The 23516-nt window shown below is 37.4% G+C and overlaps 1 protein-coding gene across 1 annotated transcript in view; it reads right to left on the reverse strand.

Annotated features, from left to right (window-relative positions):
• Positions 1-4138: 4138 nt before the first annotated feature.
• LOC100077772 (neurabin-1-like) overlaps positions 4139-23516 on the reverse strand; it is a 66977-nt gene continuing 47599 nt past the window's right edge. Inside the window, 6 exon segments of the mRNA XM_007671232.3 lie at positions 4139-5725; positions 8888-9076; positions 15841-15957; positions 21736-21934; positions 22085-22156; positions 22632-22713. Coding sequence (XP_007669422.2) covers positions 5558-5725; positions 8888-9076; positions 15841-15957; positions 21736-21934; positions 22085-22156; positions 22632-22713 — 827 coding nt within the window. The 3' untranslated portion in view covers positions 4139-5557.

A 23516-nucleotide genomic window follows, 5' to 3' on the forward strand; every position in this document is an offset into this window, starting at 1 on the left:
CCGATAAAGCAACAGCCCTTGGGAAGTTAATCTGAGGCTTATAGGACGTTGCAAGCTAGGGCTTAACTTCTTGGCAGAATCCATCAGAGCCAGTTTATTCAAAAGCTGGAACTGTAGCATTTAAAAGGTCAAGTTTCCACATAAGGATAGGGATGTTTGAATAAGCTGGCTCTCAAATAGCTTTTTTCTGTAGGGACTATGCAACCCTTCACCAGGGTAGACACATTTTTAGCTCAAAGTAATACTTTATAGCTTTCTTACCATGAACCTATAACTTCAAAGCAATAAAACTGATCGGTGGCATTTATCCATCAATTGGTAGCTGAGCACTGTACTAAGCATTTGGGAAGAATGCAGTACAAAAGAATAGACTACTCGTCCACATTAGCTCTCTCAAAGACCTAGAATTTCTGTAAGATATTAGGGAAGACTCTAATCCACTTTCCCTCAGCTGAGTGTGTGTGGCCTAGTGGAAAGAGCAAGAGACTTGACAATCAGGAGACCTTGATTGTCACTCTCTGCCCCAGTTTCTTCACCTGGAAAATGTGGATAAGGTGCCTACTTTCTCTGCCTCTTAGACTGAGACCTCTGAATGGGGTCTACTTCAATGCTTGCTTGGTACATAATAAGTTTACTACTACAAAACCACTTCTACCCATTCACCTTCCTATGTCTAGAGATATTTTCAATGTGAAGATCTAAAACAGACTGGGGAAAGGACAGAGGTATGTGTGTGCCCACTGCATCTGTTTTGGGGCTTAGGCAGTTTTGGTTGAGTCCTGATCCCTAAACAAAAGCAGCTACGGGGAGTGAGTGTTGTGTGGGAAGAGGGAGGGGAGTAGGGGGCAAGACTCCTGATTTAAAATCCAGAGTGGTGGCAGCAAGTAAACTGTCCCAGTCGAAGGGGCTTGGCTTGCCGGGCCTGATACCTAATCTAAAAATAACTCTTCACTTTCAAGAGTTATTTATCATTAAAATAAACAGAAAGCAATTCATCTTGGTTTATTATTAAATCATTAAAATCTCATCTTCTCTAAGAGGCTTTCCCCAATTAAGTCCTCATTTCCCCCACTCCCTTGAATCTGTACTTTTTAAAAGCACTTGCTGTTCACCCACTGCAGCCCCATGGCACTTGGGTCCCCATCTGTAATAACGTCCATCTTCCCCTCTAGACTATAAACCCCTGGTGCACAGGGAATGTATCTACCAACTACGTTGTTTTGTACCCTCCCAAGCACTTTGTATAGTGCTCTGCACATAGTAAGCAGTCTAATACCACTGATTGGCTAATTATGCACTGAGCTTTCAAAATCAGTTTGAACCCAGCCTGTATCAAAACAAAGCCAGATATATCCAGGTTTATCACTTCCAAACACATTAATAGCATAACTCCCGTTTAGTAGGCACACAAAATACGTGCAAAAATGCTCCCTTAATATTCAGGCTCAAATGAAGTGCTTTGTTACCTTGAGATCAGGAGCTTGGACGTAATGGTCGGACTTGATCTTGCTTTGTAGATAGTAGAGCATGCAGGTAAAAAGGGTGTGCAGCTAAGAGAGAAACGAGGGAAAAGCACAAAAATGAGAAATTGTGGAAAGAATGGCAAATGTTTTTGTCATGTAATAATTTCAAATCCTACCTGCAGGCTTTGACTCTTTTTGTGGCTTTTATTAGCATAACTGGCTTTGCCCAAGCAGCCATCTGCATTATGCAGGAAGCCCTAGCTGCCAAATTTTCATAGCCCAGAGGCTGAGGCAGACATACAATGACAGTTGAAGGGCAGGAAGGGGAGGGAAATAGCAGGGGTTGAAGTAGTGTTCCACTCTGCTGCTCCTCCCCAGCCCAGTTCAAGAAGGGGAGATGGGATGTAACCTCCATCTGCTACTGCGGCTCTCATCTGCTCTCTAGCCCAAACCTTCAAGCTGAGATGTGGCTTCAGGAAGGAGGGGGGAGGGGGAAGGTGAGAGGGAAGAGGGGACTTATTTGAGCAGAAACCTCATAAATCAAGTTCTTCCCTGAGCCAGGGAGCAGACCTTGTCCCTCAGTTGAGACACTTCCAGATTTCTTCTCAGCCTGGGGCAACGAGGGTGTATTTTCATAGTTGAGCAGGTGGAGAGGTTGGATGTGATGGCCTACAAAAAAAAGAAAAAAGATCTCATCTTAAACTGACATTTTTTTCAGGAAGTACTTGTGGCTCAGAACGCTTCTATATAGATTGGTGAGTGGCTGCTCTTGCAGGAGGGACCTGGTCTCCCCCCAGTCCTGCTGAGCAAGAAGTACTGAACCATATCAGGCTACAGATCAGAGTAGACCTTTTCTTAAAACTTTGGTCTTAAGCCAACAGTCAGTCTTTTTCTTACAAGCTACTTCTATTGCCGCCCTCCACTTGTAGGAAAGAGGAAAAAGCAAACACGGCAGCCAAGAGCTTCATCAACTGACAGGTCTGGTGCGAAGGAAGAACTAGCAGAGGACATCTCAGAATTTGGCATTGAGGTTACAGACTTACAACTTGGATGTGGCATTCCAACTTTTAATTCCTGCCTTAAATGGGTTCAGTCCTAGTCCCACGGTGCAAAAGGGAAATGCTACCGTAAGTGTGTCCAGGCCGGGGTCTTATGCCAGCAGATGGTTTTCTTGTAGCATATTCCCTGCTTCTCCCCTTTTGAAGGTCTGTGCCCCAGGCGGCATTATGGGGGGCACAGGGTAGGGAAAAGAGCAATTCACCCCAGCATCACCTCCCCCTGATTGTGTATTTGTTTCCAACACTTTAGTACAGTGCTCTGAACACAGTAATCACTTAAGTATTATGTCTAAAATTACATGTACAAGTCATTTCCTTTCCTTCAGCTACACCACCCCAGCCCCACAGCACTTAGGTACACATCCTTAAACTCTATCACCTCCCACCTAGGCAATCTGCTTTACTGTCTGTGTCCCGCAATAGACTGCCAACTTCTAGAGGACAGGGACTGTGTTTACTGTACTCTCCTGAGCATTTAGTTTAGCTCTTAAATTTAGCATTTAGATCTTAAATACCATCGATAACTTCTGATTTAGCCAGAATGTGAAATTAAGCAATTTCCCAGTAAAACGATCCCACTCTCCACCACCATAGAATACCATAGAGTGGATCTAAGAGCCTGTAAGGTATGGCCCCATTTAATCCTGATGCTAAGCCCTGATGGGCTCCAAAGTGACACAGGCTACTTACCTGTGGTCCATCCAGGTATGTGATCCTGTTGCTGCCGGAGAACCAGAAATATGAAGTCCAGGAACTGTAAAAGTTGAGAGGAACCAGAATAATTTTTCAATCACTCTCCCAGCAGCCCCCTCAATTCTTTGAGACTCGTCAAAAGAACGTACCCTATTCCAGATTAATGCTCATATGGATGCCGGTCTATAAATTACTCCCCAGTGTTTGATAGGTGCCCACCCTGTCCAGAGGCCTGCTCTAGGTATTGGGGAAAAAGTTACGCTGCAGTATATAAGTCCCTTACAGAGGAGGCAGAAATGAATAAATATCAATTCAGGGATAAGGCTAGAAGATAAATTGAACTCGAGATCTGTACCTTCCCTTAATGACCAATTTTTTAAAAATCTTATAAGAGCTTCAAAATTTCTTTAATCTTTGTTTTGGCTTTATGTCTCAAATAGTGTTGCTTGCAATGATTTTATCTGAGCAAAATAAACACCATAATGAAAACATATCAAGTGAACATTAATATCCCCTAATCAAGTGAATAGTAATGGATTTGAAAAGCAAATACAAAACCATGCACCGGGGTGCTCTTTGGACTAGGCATACAGACCAAGCTTCACATCCTTTTGCTCCAGATGGCTGAAAAGGAAATGAGAAGAAGAGATTTGGTGTTGCTGAGATATGCCAGACAAGGGGATGGCCATAAAATCCCATGAGCCATAGGCCCTTGGTCCTAGCAATTTCTACACTTCATGACACAGATCCTTCAGCGAGGCAAAGAGCACTGCAAAAATGATAATTTTGCACACAAGTTGTACACACAAATGCCTTTGGAGAACTTCCCTCCTGTGGTACAGCTGAACTGTTTACAACCTCCTTTTGATGGGCTTCAAAAGCAGGAACCTAGGTATTTTCTCACAAAAGACACTTGAGGAAATGTTAGATGTGAAATTATTATTCATTTAATACAAATTCAACAAAACATTTAGTTAATTCAAATATTTAAAGGAGAAATTGGTCCACATAATTGAAATATTCTAAATCTTCAAAGTTTCAAGATCCTGCTACTTCCCCTTTCATTTGGTTCTTAACACTTTTCCTTTTCACATTACTGCCCTGAAAATAAGCACATAAATTAAGGGAAGGATTAACCATTGCATTACCATTTCTAGCTAGTTATGAAAATGAATGATGTTATTAACCAAAACACACAATGTTTTACAACCTGATCTAGCTAGTTACTAATATGTATGCTATTACCAAAAATGCACAATGTGTTCTTGCAACCTGACCTAAACTTTGCTCAGAATCAAATCCTCCTTTAAAAGAAACAGTCTATATCTATAGCTATATCTACAATTTAACAATTTAATACAATACATAAGTCCAGGATTTCATTGATCAATTTTTCTTGCAATTCTCATCTTGGTACTTTGGAAGCCTGAAAAACAGCATTTAAAATTAGCAAAAATATAGATTTGGTCCCCAAAAGCTTGTATTGTAGTGAGTAGAAAAGAGAACACACATTGCAAAACTGGTCTTACTCATAAAACTATAAAACTATGTACTATAAGAAAAATATGTATAAAGGTGATCATTTATTTATAGGTCTTAAACCCTGCTCCAACACCATAGAGTGCAGCTTACAGATAATTTAGTGCTTTTATGCTTAGCATAAGTAGTTTATGTGCAAACTACTTCAAGTAATATTTTTGAATAAGATGCAACAAATGGAATTCAAAAAATCGACACATTTCAAAATGAGATTTTGAATTCAAGATGGACCACTGCGAGAACTAGGTTTTGAACAGAGCAACATGCTGAATTCAATTAATTAAGTTTGAAGAGTGACATGCTTTTCCTTTTTAATAAACTTGGCATTAATGTTTTCTTTGAATTTCACTGCACAACATTGAAATTAGTGAAAACAGATAACACCAGGTTGCCACAGCTCTTCGTTAGTAGCAGAATATTCGTAATATCCCTGTATCGGTTTCAACTTCCTACTCTAGGCAAAATACCAAAATGCCAATTAAGTGGAAGTTAAAAAAAAAAATCATAGTATTAGACCAGTAGTTTTACAGTGGAGATTTCAATGGAAACTTTAGGGAGTATGATATTTTTATATTGTAAATCTAAAGCAAACACAACACTTAAGAATGAAGTTAAATTATCTATCAGCACAGGTACATTCAATATCTAAACCAAAATAATCTTTGAGGAAGTTTTGAAATTAAAAAGTAAATTAAAAAAAACTACCATGTTAAATGGCTGCACATTTTCAAATTGTACAATTATTTACAATTTGTTGCACTTCTTTGAGTTGAAGTAAGTCTAAACTAGAATAAAATCATTATTTTAGCAGTTAGATTCTACTGTGGCTATCATCTTGCCACCTCTCCGAACTTCTCTTTCTTTCTTCTGAACTTTTTCTTTTTGTTTTTCCAGTTTTTCTTGTGTTTTTTTCATATCCTTTATTTTCTTCTTTATTGAAGATCGATCGTTTTGGCTGGTAACTCCCAGGGTCTTTTGAAAAAAATTGAATTCATTACTTGCATAGACAGACACAATTTTTACATTCTACATAGTAAAATGTTCAAATGGGCCTCCCACATGACACTCTGTAAAGACCAGACTGCCTCATGAGGGTGAGATGCACTCACTACTAGGACTTTACAGTGTGCGCTGAAGGATACCTGTGCCTTTTCAAAAGGAGAAATCTTTAGACAAGAAGCCCTTCCAACATGATATAACAAAGCACTGGCTCCTCTTTATAGTTGAGAATTCTACAGTCGTTTGTGGATTATAGTCATTTGGGAAGAGCCCGAGAACTTGAAACCAAAACCATGAAAAATAGACCGTACTGGAGGAGCACTCATCAGACTTAAGATAATAACAGCCTTTAGTGCTTCTTTGGGTCAAAGTACTGTATCGAAAGCTGGGATAACCACAAGATGCAACTGGTTTCTGAAAACCAGGTCCCAAGTCAAATCATATATTAGACTCAATTTTCTTATAGGAACAATGTTATAATATATTGGGGGGAGGTTGGTTTTAAAGTGGAATACCCTATTTTTACTTAAACTACCCAAAATTGTATGAACAATTAAATACAGCTGAGTAATACAGCTACCTTAATTGATTGAACTGAGTCAAGGGAAGCATCCATCGCAGGGAGGTTGACTTTAAAATGGCTGTGTCCACCCTCCCTATTAATCTGGTAAATTTCCAGACTTTATTAAACTTTCCCTCTAACCCTCTTCACCCCCTACTGCATCACAGCTTGTAAAATCATCTCCACATTTCCCTGCAGCTTCCACACACCTCTTCCCCTGAAGCCAAAGAATGATAAAGGAGGACAGTATTTTATAGTCAAAAGTGAAATGTAAAGATGAAATAGAATGCAAATTTAAAAATCTGTTAAATGTCACAACTCCAAACGCCTGAGGTTGGGTTATCTTCTACATATATCTGTCTAAACCCTTTCTGCTTCATTTTTCACTGGTCTATATGAGATCAGTTTTTCACCACGAACCTAATGCTAGTAAGCACATTAAAAATATGATCCCTATGGAACCACCTTCCAGATAAGGCAAACAGTGGGGGATGAACAGGCACATGAGAAGCAGTGTAGCCTAGTGGATAGAGCATGGGCCTGGGAGTCAAAAGGACCTGGATTCTAATCCCAGATCCACCACTTGCCTGCTATGTGACCTTGGGCAAGTCATTTAATTTTTCTATGCTTCAGTTACCTCATCTGTAGTAATGACGATAAAGACTGTGAGCCCCATGTAAGACATTGACTTTATCCAACCAGATTAGCTTGAATATACCCCAGTGTCTAGGACAGTACCTGGCACGTGTTAAGTTCTTAACAAATACAGCATTAAAAAACCCCCCACGAGACTTAAAACAGATTTATTTTTCTATATTACACTCCTTGTTTTGGGTTGACTTCACAGGTAATTAGGTAATTCCTTATTTTTATTTTACTAAGTGTGGGTGCAGTTTAAATATTTTAGGGAAAAACCATTCTTTGGGAAAAGGCAATGATAACTTTTATAACAGTTACTGTAATCAATATGCATTATCAAATATTCAACTAAGCATCACTTGTCCACCAATCCTCAACACTTACTGGGGGTGCTTTTCATTTAAATAATCACCCACTACTATCCAGAAATGCAGAGAACAGAGGGAGGGGAGTTAGGAGGAGAAGCATCCTACAGAAAGAGAAGAGGCTTCCTTTTCCCATTTTTTCACATTCTAATGAATAATCCTAGGAACAGCTTTTAAGATTAACGGCAAGGAAGGAGATTAGATGTGTTTTGGCTTTTCCTAGATCTCTCAAAGCTTAGAGCCCCAAACCAGCTGGCCAGCTTGAGCCCAGGCTAGGAGGAACAAATTGTTCTCTGGGGCCCAGGGGCTACTCATCTCAACCCAGCCCAGGAGAACTCAGCTCCACCCTCCCCACACTCTTGATCTTTGTTTCTGTGCATCTGGGGCAGACAACCAATTATTTCTACGTATTTATTAGGTAGGAAAGGTAATATTCAGAACTTGAGTCTAAGATTATTCTAAAATGTAAGAAGACTACACTTTAAAATTAAGACAAGATTTTAAAATTAAAATCCAGAAATATCCTATAGTCATCTGCTAGGTTTCTGAAACAATAAATTTAGAGTGGTCCTGGACTATGTTCAAGAGACACTAAATGCAATTTTTATTTTTAATCAGCAGATGGCAACATTTGATTTCATTTCAGAGACACTTGGAAAACTTTGGTAGCTCCTTCAAAGTTTTACTCTCAAAACTTCCAGGAAAAAAAAACAAAACCCCCCAAAATCTTAGATGAACCGTAAACACTGAAATTTCTCGATCTGTCTGACCAGGGTGAAATTAACGTACTTCTTGTCAAGTACTTTCAAAGTAAGGTAAAGATAGTTCTCCTTTTGTTCTTGATTTTATGATATTTCAAATTTTAAACCTTACATGCCATCTGACATCTAAAATATGTAGTTTCTTGATCAAGAATGAAATAAAGTAACTTTTCTCCAAGGTTATTTTGTCTCTTAAACTGCCATTTTAAAAGACTGTGCTTACTGATAAAGTAATCCTGATCAAAACTGAATTCTGCAAACTGCATAAAAACAACAGTGAAAAATATTTGACCAAACAGACCTAATGATAACAATGATAGTATTTGTTAAGCACTTACTATGTGTCAAGCACTGTTCTAAGCACTGGGGTAGTGCTTCTATGCATCAAACTAATCAGGTTGGACACAGTCCCTATCCCACATGGGATTCACAGTCAATCCCCATTTTGCAGAAGAGGTAACTGGAGGCACAGAGAAGTAAACTGACTTGCCTGAAGTCACATAACAGACAAGTGGTGGAGCCAGGATTAGAACCCAGGTCCTTCTGACTACTAAGCTCATGCTCTATCCACTAAGCCACACTGCTTCCCTAATGATCCGAAACTGTTCTTTCTAGTACCTATTGAAAAATGCAAAGGAAATAGAAGACCTTAAAAAAATCAATACAATGACCTGAGTGGCATGGCAAGTTGCTATTTAATTTGTACTGCTCTATACCTGGGCTCCCCAGGTGCCCATCAAAACATGGGATGAGTTGTATGGATATAGAATTATTATTTTTAGTGGTTGAAATCAACATTAAAGCTTACTTTCAACTTGTCACTGTCCAGTAGCATCAGCTGTTGCCCATCAATATTCTTTGCTGTGAATTCTGTAATGTACTGTTCCATATTCATTCCCATCAACCAGTGACATACTTGTTGTGTTGTCCACTCAGAAATGGGTCTGCTATGCCACTGGTTCTGTTTCCCTGAGGTTGTAAAGTCGTCATCTAGTGCCTAGCAGACCAAGAAAGTAAGTTAGACTAAATTCTCATATCTGGAGCGGGGAGGATATCTTTAGTTTGGTTAAAAGTAGAGCATTTCTTAACACGATTTCTTGATACAAATAATCATGGCACTAATTCATATAAAAGCAAAACTCTGATTAGGATTAAAATGGATGAAATGAAAATATTAATATGATTACTGACATATTTAAAGTACTCACATATAAACGATATAAAAACAAAACAAAAAAACACCTCTCCACAGAAAAGACCCCTATTTTTGGCTGTAGGGTTTAAATACTTTAATTGTTACTATGAGTTCCAGAAGTTTATCCTTGTTTTCAGGAGTTCACCAAGTCAATCTTAGGGGAGTTTATTAAACCTTTACTGCCTTCCCAAAATGCCAGTTGGTGGAAAAACTAAATATTGGCATTTCACTCTATTTTAACTAAATTTTTAAATTGTCAGTTATCCATCCATCATGGAGTCATTGGGACCTACACACAGTATGACTTAACATTGGCCATTTTTGTGATTTTTTTATATTATTCCACTATTTACAGTGTACAAAAGCACTTTGGGGTAGATAAAAGATAGTAAGGACAGACCCAGTGCCTGTCCCACATGGGACTCACAGTCTAAGGAAGAGGAAGAGCAGGTATTGAATCTCCATTTTACAGATGAGGAAACAGACACGGAGACAGTCACACAAGAGGTAAGTTGGAGAGGCAGGATTAGAACCCAGGTCCCCTGACTCCTAGGCCTGTGCTCTTTGCATTACGCCACGCTGCTTTTCTAGGCCACCAGAACTTCCCCAAGAGCTCCTCTCCTGCAGACTCTGCTCTCCTCTCCCACTTTCTCTCCTGCTCCCTTTCTCATCTTTTTGCCCCATTAATGATTCAGCTCCATGGTCTAAACCTCCCACAGCCATGCATGTACTAGGACGCAGGCAGAGAGAGAACTTCCATTTTATATGCTGTAATGACTGCTTGTCACTCTTTGATCTTGAGAGTCATTTTGTGGCTTTTATGAATTTTGTTCAAATTAGTAAAAGACTCAAGGAAGACTCAGAGATCAAAGAGTTTGGGAATAATGTGCTATCTCTAAAACTTACCTTCCCTTATTCTGAAAAGAACGTATTTTAAATCCTGTGCTGTTAGCCATATATTTGGCAAATAGTAAGCGCTTAACAAATACTGTCATTATTATTATTATATTTAAAAAATCTTACAGAGTAAAAACTGGACACTTAAAAACTCAAAATTTAGCCCTTAGACATCAAAATAATTTAGTTGGTTAAACAATTGGCTGAGATTTCTAATCTGCCTTTACCATTCAATTACACAATTTTTTTTTATAATAGTGACCTTAATTTATTCTCTCGTAAAACAGCCAATGCAAGCTAAAAAAATCAGTCAGCAAAACAGTCACTAGTGCATGGAATCGTACATTCTGTCATTGCAAATTATTTTTTATTATATTGAATTTTTTCCTAATAAGTGTACTGTAAAAATGGGTTTGCAGTCCAATTAAATTTGGGTGCAGTCAGAGTGGGGTCTTATGTGGAGGTACTAAAGAAGTCAGGGAATCCTTGTTACTATTATTATTGTTATTTTTTCACCCTAGCCCTGTGTGGGGATAGGAAAACCCCACCAGTGCTCTAGATGGGGGACAAAGAAGGACAGATTATTAACATTTTTGCTGAAATTCCAGATAATTCACTGAAATTTTTATAAACAAAGAACTGGGAACTTAGGAGAAACCTATATTTACCCTAGATTATTTGTTTTTTGAAGTGTCGTGGGTTGCCAATGTACATTCAGTTCTCCCATAAAGCCAACTTTGGATATCACAGAACCTCATATTCAGGAAAACTGGCACTGTAGTACTTATCCAGTGTCAGGCATGCACACAGCCTTCCTTCTAAGACTGTGTCACACTTACCCAGACCATTATGCACTGAAAGATGAACATTCCCTAATTCTGCTGTCAAGCTCTAGCCAAAATGGGTAATGGAAACATGCATTCTGGCAGAACAGTGTACTTTTCAATCAAAGCCTTTATTCCACAATTTTCTATATTTCTGGATTAAGAGCTCAATTTTCCTATTCCTATTAATTTACAAACACTCAAATATGATGCTACGATGCAGTAGAGGTAATCAACTTTTGAGGGCATCGTAGTTGTTGCATCTTCTTTCTCCTTGCAGAAACAGAAAATTAATATTCTAGTGGTCCAGACCACATGTTTTAGACCAAATTAATAACCCCAATTCAAACCCTAGATTATAAATCTATCTATCTTAATACCCAAAGGATACACAGCAATTTGGTGTTTAATTCGATCCCTGGAAGACTTCCTGCAGATTGCATCAGAAGGTTTTCAAAGCACAAATAAATGAAGTTTCTGTGCTACTGTTTTAAAATGTCCAGTAGTGTATTGTAAAAAATATTACCACTTAATAGATCTCAACATTTTTAAAACAATGTATTTCATAGCAAAACTTCAACATTTACAATCTTTACAAGATGAAATCTATTCAATGTTAATTTCAATAGAGCAAAGGACTCAAATATCAAAGCCTTTAAAAAACTGAATTTTGCCAAAGAGAAGAAAATGGTAACTGAAAAATTAATGGCTACTAATAACTTGAGTAGAACTATGGCAACCAATACTACCACTAACATCTATTAATCATTAATATTTCTTGAGTGCTTACTATGAGCAGAGCACTGTACTAAGCACTTGGGAGAATATAACAACACAGTAGAGTTGGTAGACATTGATTCCTGCCCTCAAGGAATTTATACTCTATAAACCCCAATTGGCCTCAATAGACAAAAGCCCTGTTTTATCCCTCAGTGGGCATATTTATATCAGGGGTCTGCTGGTTCACAGAAAAACAATTAAAAAGAAAGAACCTGGATTAGCATTTGTTGGACATTTAGGAATTGTTCTACTAGCTATTTTTCCTCCTGGGTGAAGCACTCCAGTTAGAACATTTCTCATTTAGGTTTTAGAACACAGCAAATAGTAACATAGCTGCACATTTGAAAACTGAAATGTAACCATATCCATTATGGTATTCAAGATGCATTTAAAAATTTACTTTGTAGCTCTAGTATTTGCAAATTCGGGTTAATCTGATTTCTTGTTAATAGTGTCTTGGATAATGAGAGCTTTTGGACAACATCACACCCTTTAATACCTGGAAACAAAAAAATCCATGCACGCCAATTTGCTGAGAATGGAAATTTCTCCAATTTGCCCCTTCCCCCAGGGGAGTATCCCTTTGTGGATTGCCTATGGAGAACTTGTGGCAACATACTTGCTTTCTCCTCTATCACCCTCCCTTGTACAGTATCTACACTCCACCACAAAAAAACAGTTGCCAGTAGGCTCCATTCAATCTTCCTTCCACCAAGAATACTGTCTAGGCTATCTACTGAAAATAGAGCGGCTTTCTATTATTTTCTGTCATCTGCACCACTTCACCTTTGCATTTGTGCAGATCATTAGGGGAGTATGTGAAACAAAAGGTAATTTGTACTTAGAAGAGTGACACCCACCACATCAAAAGGCTTTGTTTTTTATTTTTACCTTAACTGTTAAATCAGTACCAAGTATTTAACCAGCATTAATACCTGCATAATATCCCCAACCCAAGGGGCACACCTGTGAGATGAGCAGTTAACTTCATTTTTAAATGTCCTAGCAGGTACACCATTTTAATAAGCAGAGGATAACCACTATAACTCAAGAATGTTTGCAAACACACACTTCAAACCTGCTTAGAACACTAGAAGAACATTTTCAGTATTCATGTGTCTTGTGTGGCATTGTATAAAATGCTTATGTGATATTTCCAGTAACTGATAAACAAGATCCAATCTCGTGGAAATATACTACTATTTAAAAATCATACCCTTTCATTCATCCTGTTCCACTGAGCAATTTCTACCCTCACTATTAATTTCTGACAAAATTCTAGACACTTGCTATCAAGATTTTGCTTTTTTACCTTTCATTTAATCATATTTATTGAGCGCTATGTGCAGAGCACTGTACTAAGCGCATGGAAAAGTACAATAATAATAACAAACAGTGAAATCCCTGCCCTCACTTTCTTCACCCCTTCAGAGTAATGTTTCCTTTCTTCCTTCCCCAAAGACAATAAATCAGCCTTTTTTATTATTTTGAATAGTCACTACAATACCTATTCTAGACCAATCACACCCCAACCCAAGGAGGCCTATTCTGGATCTGAACCTTCTCTTCCAACGGAATCATGGAGGACCAATGTGTAACTCCTGGCCTTTGTAAACCAGTGGTTTAGAAACTTTAAGAGAAAAAAATACAACACATTTATAGAGACCAATGGTTTAGAAACTTTAAGAGAAAGCAACACATTTATCTTGTCACTCTATATAGAATTTTAACATAATTTTGAAGAGATTAATATAGATGAAGATGTAACTGTTGAGGACTCTGGGAATCCAGGACAAGGATTCCTCTAGAACTGGACATACTTCACCTAGAGGAATCACTATGGAATGGCAATGCTCCCAAGAACTAGCTCGACATCTAACCACAATGCAGGTATTATTCCCAGTTTAAGAAAATAATATAAGACTATAAGTTAGTAATGGTCCCATCAGACCACAAGTGAAACATAATGAAAGACATTTTAAACAGAGTTCAGCAAAACAGAATTGCAACAAGTAGGGCAAAACAGATTAGGAGGCCACAGGAATCATAAGGGAGCCAAGACTACTCAACTCCAAACAGGACTCACACTAATACACACTTAATTCCCTTAACAATGGGAGTCTAATCCTACATGCCCAGAGGTACCAAATGTCCTTAGTGCAGCTTCCCCTCCTTTAAAGTAATCCCAGCTAATATTGTTTCATTATTAAATTGCTGATATATTAGGGATCATGCTTGCTTATAGCTATGTTTTATTCCAATATTGTGGTCACAGGCACTGTGACAAATCACGCAACACAGGCTTCTGCAAGGCAGTCATTGTTCTTTTTGGGTCAGTGTTCAGTACAAATTTTCCTAAATATTTTCAACTATAATTATCATCTAGTACAAGTCAAAATACCTAGCAAGTGAGAGTGAAGTGTCTTACAGTGTCTGTAGCAGGAGGAAAAATCAGGAAAATAATATGCTGGGGGTACAAATAAATTGTTGTCCGTCTTCTGGTTCCACCACTTCAACTAATCTTCAAAATCAACACTGATGTATAATGTGGCTTAAATCAATGTGGGTGTATATATTGATAGGTATGAGCATATAGAGGCACATATAAAGTCCTGCCCAAATGGGAATTTTCACTAAAGGTTTCAGGTGGAACACTACTAGGAAATTAGGAAACATTCTTCCGACAATGCAAGCTTGTTAGGACACAGCAAGAGACAGTGTGGGAAGAAATAGCTGTACATATGTGTATGCAATACTGTAGGGCAGGGGTGAGCACTGCAATGCAAATTAATTTAAGGCCAAGGTTTTGCTAATCGCAATATCTGCTTTATAGGAGACTGGGGTGTGAATATACCAAATTTATACACACATACAGATATCTTTTCCCTGAAACCTCTGCCCTATATCCTCCTCCCCAATTTACATTAATTACATTTCTTTAGCATTATTTTACTTAAGTTCATTTTTTAAGAATGAAACTGCAATGTTAAACAAGTAGTAGTTATGTATCCAAAACTATTTAAGAATATGTGGATATCAAGTGAAAAATCTTATTACAGCTATGTATCTAAATAAACAGTAACTTGGTTTTCTATCATATCCCAAATTCATTCTACCCAAAACAATGGCAAAATAAGTGTTTATAAATACAACAGTCTATACAACTTAATAAAAGTTAAACATAAGAATCACATTTATCATATAATTTCTATAAAAATAGTAAGCAAATATATATTTTTTCATTTGTACAGCACCTGGACCTATTAACCTATTAATCAGAATCTGTGGTTTTTTTAAAAAAAATCCATGAACTTGCTGAAGTATTTTTAGATTTGTTAAAAGTCAAAAACCATGAACTCAGAAGTACTGAACAATTAAATCTGAAAACATGTTGAATTAATTCCTAATGCAAGACTAATGTTCTTTCATATGCATAGTACAATGGAGTTTTTAGTGAAATCTTCTGGTTAGTGTTACTTAAGTTTTAATATTTGATTTCACCATAAAGAATATCATCTTCAAGATTTTACCCATTTTTCTTTCAGCAAAAACTGGACTACTAGACTTTAGTAACTCCAACTGAAAATAAATATCAAATGTGTGGATTTTTCTTGATTTATGACTCCTGCCTTCATTTGTTTTACCTTTTTATTGCACTCATTCAAAAAAACTATTAACGTAATAGTGAATGGGTTTCATTCTAAAGGTGGAGAGGGTTAAAACTCATTTTGTCTTATGATATTTCCATTATAAGATTAATGTTAGATTTTCATTAATCTAATGTATAACGGAATGATTTTTGAACATGAGAATCTCAAATGAAACTTCTTTGTTAAGGAGACTCACCACAAGCATAAGCAATGGCATGAAGACAATAGCACACAAAAGGCTAGAAACCACTGAAAGGTTCACACCGATATTAAAATGGTTACAAAAGGTGTTATTGGTTGAGAACTAAGAGTGACTATAAAGCACAAACACATGCCATACACCACTCTGATCAGCACTAGACAAAATGCAAAAAGAGTGATATCAACAAGACGACATACACACTTGGAAACTCACCTCATTTGAAGAGAAGGTTAAAGTGTGTGAACGCCCTGACAGATTTGGTTCTGTCACTAACCCTGACAGTTCACAACTTGGCCTGATATGGTATGAGTCATCTATGATAACTCTACTCTGCAAACAAGTGGAAATAATGTTTTATTAACCGATCCCCCTTGTAACAATAGACCATTGGAGAAACCCCAGAACTCCAGGGCAGAAACACAAGAATCACATAAATATATGATGTTAAAATCCAAATGTACTATACTACCAGTAGAATTTATAAATTTCTTTTTAATCCAACCCTGTTTATAACTGAGACAGTTATTGCATATTGAGATATATTTCTCTGATATTGGCAATCAGTAACTTGAGATTAGGGTGACTGGGTAAAAATAAACCACATTCCTCCTAAAACTACTTTAAAAAAACTTGATATACCGTATTTTACTATTCAGATAAATCCTAGTAAATTAAAAGTTAGCAATACCCTGAAATATTCCCATCTGGGCAATTATAAAATTTCTCATTTTGAAGATCACAAAGTCATCCTCAGAAATCTTTTATAACTTTTTGATCCTAGATTAGGGTGGATGATGCCACACTAAATGATTTATAAATTAGCATTCTATTCCACTTCCTTGTTTTAAATATCCCATACATAAGGCAATTATACTTGACTTCTCCAATAATTTCATTTAATATTCGGTGCACATACTTTAGAAACCAATATATTTTAAAAGAACATTTCAATTTAAGATTTTAAAACCCTTAAGAGCAGGAATTACATATTTTATGTTTCAAAAAGTAGAATGATAAGCTGTTAAAAATTTTGCAAGTTTTTCTACTTTGGAATAAACTCATAAGGAAGAAATGGCCTTAAATTGAGAATAGGTTTCTTTTTCTCGTATCAGCAACAAGTAGGCACTGGGAAGGCATTTATACTTGGATCTGTTACCTCTGGGCATTTGATAACTACCCCACCCTCAACCCCACAGCACTTATGTTCATATTTTCAAATTAATATAAATTACAAGTTTATTAATGTCTGTCTCTCCTAGACTATAAGCTCACTGTGGGCAGGGAACATGTCTACCAACTTTGTTGAAGATGATGATCTTGAAAGATCCTCTCCTCTCTCAATCTGCATATTCAGTCAGACACCAACACCTGTGTTGTGTCTTCCTTCACAACATCTACTAAACAGGCCCCTTCCAAACTATCACCACCCTCATCCTGGTATTTGTCATATCTGAAATCAATCAACCAATAGTATTTATTGAGTGCTTAGTATATGCAGAGCACTGTACTAAATACTTGGAAGAGTATGATAAAACAGAGTTGGAAGACAAATTCCTTGCCCACAGTGACTTTACAGCCTAGATGGGGAGACAGATATTAAATTACAGTTATGTACAATCATATCTATTGAGCGCTTACAGTGTACAGAGCACAGTACTAAGCGCTTGGGAGAGTACAAGTTCCCTGCCCACAACTAGTTTACAGTTTTACTAGCTATACCACCAAAGCTTAATAGAGCTAGTAACAACTACACACACTATTCTTTTCCTTATTCATTCTTATTCTGGGTTTGAAAGCCTTTAAAAAAAAAATCACCAATTAGTTAAAAGGTAGTCAGTAAAATGGAGGGGAAAGCAAAGGTCTGGGTAATTAAAGAATGATTCAATTGCCTTCTGCATCGCTGAATTCTATTTGTAAAATACTTTACAAAAGTTTGAAACAAAACATTGTTATTCAAACTTGCATTTAACTCAAGCTTTTTGCCTGTGGACAGCAGAATAAAAATCATGGGATTTTTAAGAAAATGCCGTTTCGCTAAAAAGGCTGTAATTATAGAAGATCATTATAACTTATGAGCTGCAAACTAAGCCATGTGAGGTCAGTTCGGGGTTAGAATGAATGCTTGTGTTTTGTAGTGCTTTATAATTTGGCGAGGGGAGACTGGAGAAATGCATAATTGTGTGAGTATTCCCAGTGGCTAGTAAATCCCATGTGAGTAAATTCACATCTGTCAGTGACATGAAAAGTTCTAAAACAATGAAACCATTCTCCAGATTCTACCTTAAGAGTAAGGTGTGGACAAGTGTGTAGGTCAACTAATATCGTAGCTGAGTTTCAGCCCCCGGGGATCATGACTTTTCTACTGTGATTATGTCGCAGTTACTTATGTTTCAGTAGTGGACCTATTTCTAGGCAAGAATATTTAACATTTTGGTAATATTATTTTTCTTTGGATTGAACGAATGCCTATCACTTTTTAAAGATTAGAACAGAAGTATAGAGTTTTTGGGAGGGGTGTTTTTTGCTTTTTTTTTTTCTTGAGAGACCTGGGTTCTCTCTAGACCCAGGAAAGCAGCTGTAATTCTCTAGGTAAATGAAAAGTAAGCTCTATGAAACGAATCTCAGACACAAAAATAGTGTTACTCCTGTTGAAAGAATTCAGTTTTAAGTTTACAATTCCTTGCCAACAGCTGACAATCAGGCAATTCTTGGCACACTCTCAGAATTCTACTTTCTGTATTTCTTATAAACAACACTACAATTTGATATTCTTTTTCCAACCCATTTAGGGGAAATGCCATCTTCTAACTGCCTCATTTCCCATAATTTTTCCCTTCATGAAACGTAGAAAAATCAAAATGGATTATGCTCTCTTTCACTTGGTTTCAACAGTATTTTGCCCTCCAGTAAAATTTAAATTTGCTTTCTCCTGTCTTGATATAGTTTACTACTTAAAAAGATGTGATTTAATAACCTGAACTATGACTCGATTAACCTAGAATACACTAATATTAAGTAAAATATAAAAATATAAATTTATACATTTGTTTCTTTTATAAAGACAATTTTCCAACACACTGTAGATGCAATCAGAATCAGAGATTAATCCAAATGACAGATAAAAAAACTTTACTGTATTTTAAAAATATTTTTGCATTTTTCATTTTCAAAAAATTTCATATCATTTTGAAATTTTTGCTTTATTTTCAACATGGAGGTACCAAGTGATCCTCAACTGAATCACTCTGTGCCTCTCCAAAAAGGACGTTACATACTTTTATCCATTTTACAATATTTAAATAAAAATTCCAAAAATCTGAGGAATCTCCTGGTAAATATAGGAACTTATTTTTCAATCATCCTGTAACTCTAGTGCCAAAATGGATCACAACCAAAAGGACAGAAGCCGAACCCTCAAAAAACTTAAGCGGATTCTCAGCTCCGACTTTCTCTGTGGCTTTAGACAAGTCATTATCAATTAGCACTTTTTAAGCATTCACATGACACCAAACACTGTAAGGCAAATAAGAATGACTATGTGAGAAAACTATTTTTCAGTAATCCTAATGAATAACTCCCACAAATGCAAATTATCTTTGGTTTTATAAGTCCAGATGCCCTAAAGTGGGCTTAACTCAGATCCTAGAATAGCCATGTCTTCATTAGTAAAACCAGGATCTCTCTCCAGATCCTAATTTGGTTACAATAGTGAGCACAGATTATTTTCACTTATGGGAAGGGTTGTCATAACTGCAGTGATGGTAAAAATACATGGAACTGGGGAAAGAAAATTCACCAGAGCAGTCCACAGGCATTTTTCCTTACCAGGTGCTTTCTGTAGAATGCTCTTATGATAACATGCTCTGCGATAAGGGAGACAGAGGATAAATCGGGAGAATCGTGGGGTTAGGAAGAGATGAGAGAACTAGCAATTAAAAGGCCCTCCTTTATCCTCTCCTCTAATAGGCGATGTGATGGGCCATCAGGCTAGCTGGGCAAAATGTGTAACAGGGGAAGACGGGGGAAGACAGAGAAGCCCTCTGACCTACTGAATAGAGCACAGGCTTGAAACTCAGAAGGATCTGGGTTCTAATCCCAGCTCTGCCAATTGTCTATGAGACTTTGAGACACAGATAAGTGAGATGAGTTGCCCAATTACCTCATCTGTAAATTGGGGTTTAATAAAGTGAGCCCCATGTGGGACATGGACTCTGTCCAAAATGATTAGCTTAATACAGTGCCTGGCATATTGTAAGTGCTTAACAAATAAAAGACCTAGACATTTCTATAACAGAAACAACTCCCAGGGCCCCTCCTGGGTTCTGAGTTCTTTGGCAAGGGATGTTAATCACCTAGTGATATCAGTGGAAACACAACCAATAACTAGAGACGTTTGGGACAAGGAGGCTAGAAAAGTGAGATGAAACCCCAGAGCTGGGAGAAGGGGAAGGTAAGGCATCCAAAGAGAATGGGTATGTGGAGCGAGTGCTCAGCAGGAAGTTTAAAGATGGACTGCTAGAGAAAGATCTGTGTGCCCTCAGAAGAGCTGTTAAGAGAATGATCATAGTGGCTCCAAAGGGGCAGTAAGTTAGGACCAAGTATTGAACCGGGGAAAAGCAGGGATCTTGTTTAAAATTCTGTAATTAAATTACTGTTGAAACCTCTAACAAATACTGATATCTGTTTTTATCTGAAGAGTGCCTGAGTGATTTTTGTGTGGCACCTTACTATCACAGCTGGGACATCAGAACTCTGGTGCTAGAAATTGGGTATGCAATCTCAGAGGAATGGAAATTTCATAATGGTATCCTTTTTTTGGGCTTTGGCGGGAGTCCCAGTTTTATATTTACATCACTGTTTGAACTATAAGTTCTTTTTTAATGGTATTTGTTAAACGCTTACTATTTTCCAGGTGCTGTTCTAAGTGCGGGGTAGACACAAGATAATCACGTTGGACACAGTCCACGTCCCACAGGGGGCTCAGAGTCTTAATCCCCATTTTACAGATGAAGTATCTGTGAAGTGACTTGCTCAAGGTCACACAGATGGTGAGTGGCAGAGCTGAGATTAGAACCCAAGTCCTTCTCACTCCGAGGCCCATGCTCTATCCATTAGACCACACTTCTCAAGATATATAAAAGTTATACCTCAGAGAGATACTAAGTCTAGGTGACTATCTGTCAAATCACCTAAGTATGGACAGAGCATGGGGGGAAAAAAAGAGTTATAGGGAGAGTATAACTCCACCTGGCACACATATTTTCTTCTTTCAGTTTATCTTTCCATCTTCAAGAAGAACATTTACCTAACTTTATCATATAGCTATTGCAAGGACTTTAATGTAGTACTTGGAAGATTAAAAAAAAAACAATCAACCCCTTTACACTTGCTCTCTAAAGAATGCCTTTTTTTTTTTTTTTTTTTTTTTTTTACAGCTTAGGTACCTTGTTTCCCTGAGTTTTCAGGGAAAGCATTCTGACTGCATTCTCTCCCCCAGGTACTTACAACTGTCTCCAAACTTCTTATTCTTATCAAAAAACATGTCATTTCGATAGTTAAGTAGGATAATTCTAAGACACTTTCCTAAAGAAGATAAAAATTTGTATTATTAAATTTTAGGAGTAGTAGAAGTTAATAACCCCTAGCACAAGCAGATCCTTAAAGGGCATGCCTATACTTTTGTTGCAAAACATCTTGAAGAGTGTCTTCTTCTGCATCAGCAGAATATCAAAATGAATTCAATTTTTGGTTTCATTAGAACCAGTGCACAAAAATGTTACCACAAACTGTTCTGAAACCCTTGCTTTAATCTTTTTCAAAATTGCTTAATATCAAATTATATAAATCTTTCTGTTGCATGGTATAGCTTGTAGGTATTAAGGAAATTTAGACAAAACCTCAAATTTTAACCATATTTTAACTTTTTTTTCAAGTGGCAAAAAGGTTTTGGTTTTGTTTTTTTTAAACACACCAATGGCTTTTAGTGACCTGAATTATTTTTCAACTCTGATTTCAAAATATTTAAAAGAGTGTTGATGAGAATGAAAAAAAAAAGCACATCCTGAGCCTTCATGTTGAAAATAATGCCTCACCACAATGGAAGTTTACCTTGTTTCTGATTTTTTCTTGGCCCTGTTCAGAAGCAGTATCTTGTCCACTCTGAGCAAAATGTAGATTACTGCTTGCATTCTGTGATTCTTTATGGCTGTCTCCAAACCAGGAGAAAGGCATGCAAGTAGGAACTGGAGAATCGGAATCTGATGCAGAAAGATTATTGCCAGAATCATCCAACATTTCTCGTGAACCTCTGAAAAGGGGTAAAGTATGATGCAGAAATACACTTAGAGACTATTACCAAACAAAAATTGAGTTGACGTTGCATGACATCTACATAAATGTCCCCCCACTAGACTATAAACTCCTTTGAGGTGAGAGGTAAAACTAAAGATAAAAATACCGGCTCTCTAGAGATGCTCTTTGATTTTCCTTTTCTTGTTTCTTCCCTCTGCCTCCAGATTTCCGTAAGCCTCTGGAATAAAGAGAGGTAAATGTAATACATTTTTATACAAGTTCCATAACCCCACTATGCAAGAAACAGTAACTTCAAGACTCCTAAATGGCTTAAGAATGTAGCAAGGAATTTTTTTTTAAATGCATAGACTTTTACTTACAGGAATTACTTTCATTTCACTTCTGTATCTTAAAAGGTAACCCTACACAGAGTTAGGGAAATTGTTTCCACGATCCCCATTTCCCTAGATTACTGCTTTTTGCTCTGGGTTGTGGAGGCTGCATAGTTATTTGCTTGCTCTTGCCTAATTTTTAAAGATGTCACAATAGAGGCCAATTTGTACTTAGATGAATTCCTGTGTGACTAAGATGTCTCCATGAGACAAGAGATAAGATAAAAGAAAGGGATCCAAATAGAAGGAGAGGAGAAAAGCCATATTGTATGATGAAATATTTTTATTATTAGCAAAACTAACACAAGACATTATTCTTACCCAAAATCTGGAAATCTTCTTTTGGACTTTCCTGATGATGTGCCTTCATTTGTTTCAATTTTATCTTCATTTTTCTTTTCATCTAGAAAGAAAAATTCAAAGGGCAGTTATATGTGCATCTGCATGACATTCAACCCTTATAATTATAAAGACTTACATCCAGGAGAGCTAATTCCATGGGAGACAGCAGCACCCCCAGAGTACTACTGCTCCCATAGGTGTGGCACCAGGGTAGTGAGAACCCATGCCTCCCCTCCCCATAACCCTTCCCCCATCTTCGAGCCATGATGAAAATGTGGGAGTTAGATGGCAAGGTCACAGGCTGGCTCTAGCCAGACTCTTCCCACAGGCTAATTTGGGATATTCTGGACCGGCTTTTGGTCCAAAGGATGAAAAACTCCACCTCCTTGGGGATTCTATTGGTAGGGAGGAGCTGGAGAAAGTTTTTCATTTTGCAGATGGTTGGGAACTGTGTTGCATGCTTGCCTTTTGTCACTGAGTTCCAGGCAGAATAATCTGCATGTGACAATATATTTCTCCCTAGCCAAGCTCTACCTGAGGTAAAGCAGGAAGTCAGAGTGGGTTAATTTGGTTATGACCATAAGCATTATGAACATAAGCACTTTAATGTAAAAAACCCTGTTTCTCAGCTTTCCTGTAAGCACAGCTCTCAGGCAGCACCTGGCACCACCACCTAGCTTGGGAGTCAAACCTGCAACTTGGCTGACCATCTTTAATCTTTGAGAGCTGTAAATACCATCTTGCAAACCTCATCTACATTTTCACCTCTGTTACAGTCTTCCCTATGACATTAAATCCTGATTTTGATCTTATTTGGTTTAGTTATAGCCACTGAACTTTCAAGTAAGTCTTGGAATGAATTCC

Source organism: Ornithorhynchus anatinus, chromosome 9 (genome assembly GCF_004115215.2).
Source record: "Ornithorhynchus anatinus isolate Pmale09 chromosome 9, mOrnAna1.pri.v4, whole genome shotgun sequence".
NCBI lineage: Eukaryota > Metazoa > Chordata > Mammalia > Monotremata > Ornithorhynchidae > Ornithorhynchus > Ornithorhynchus anatinus.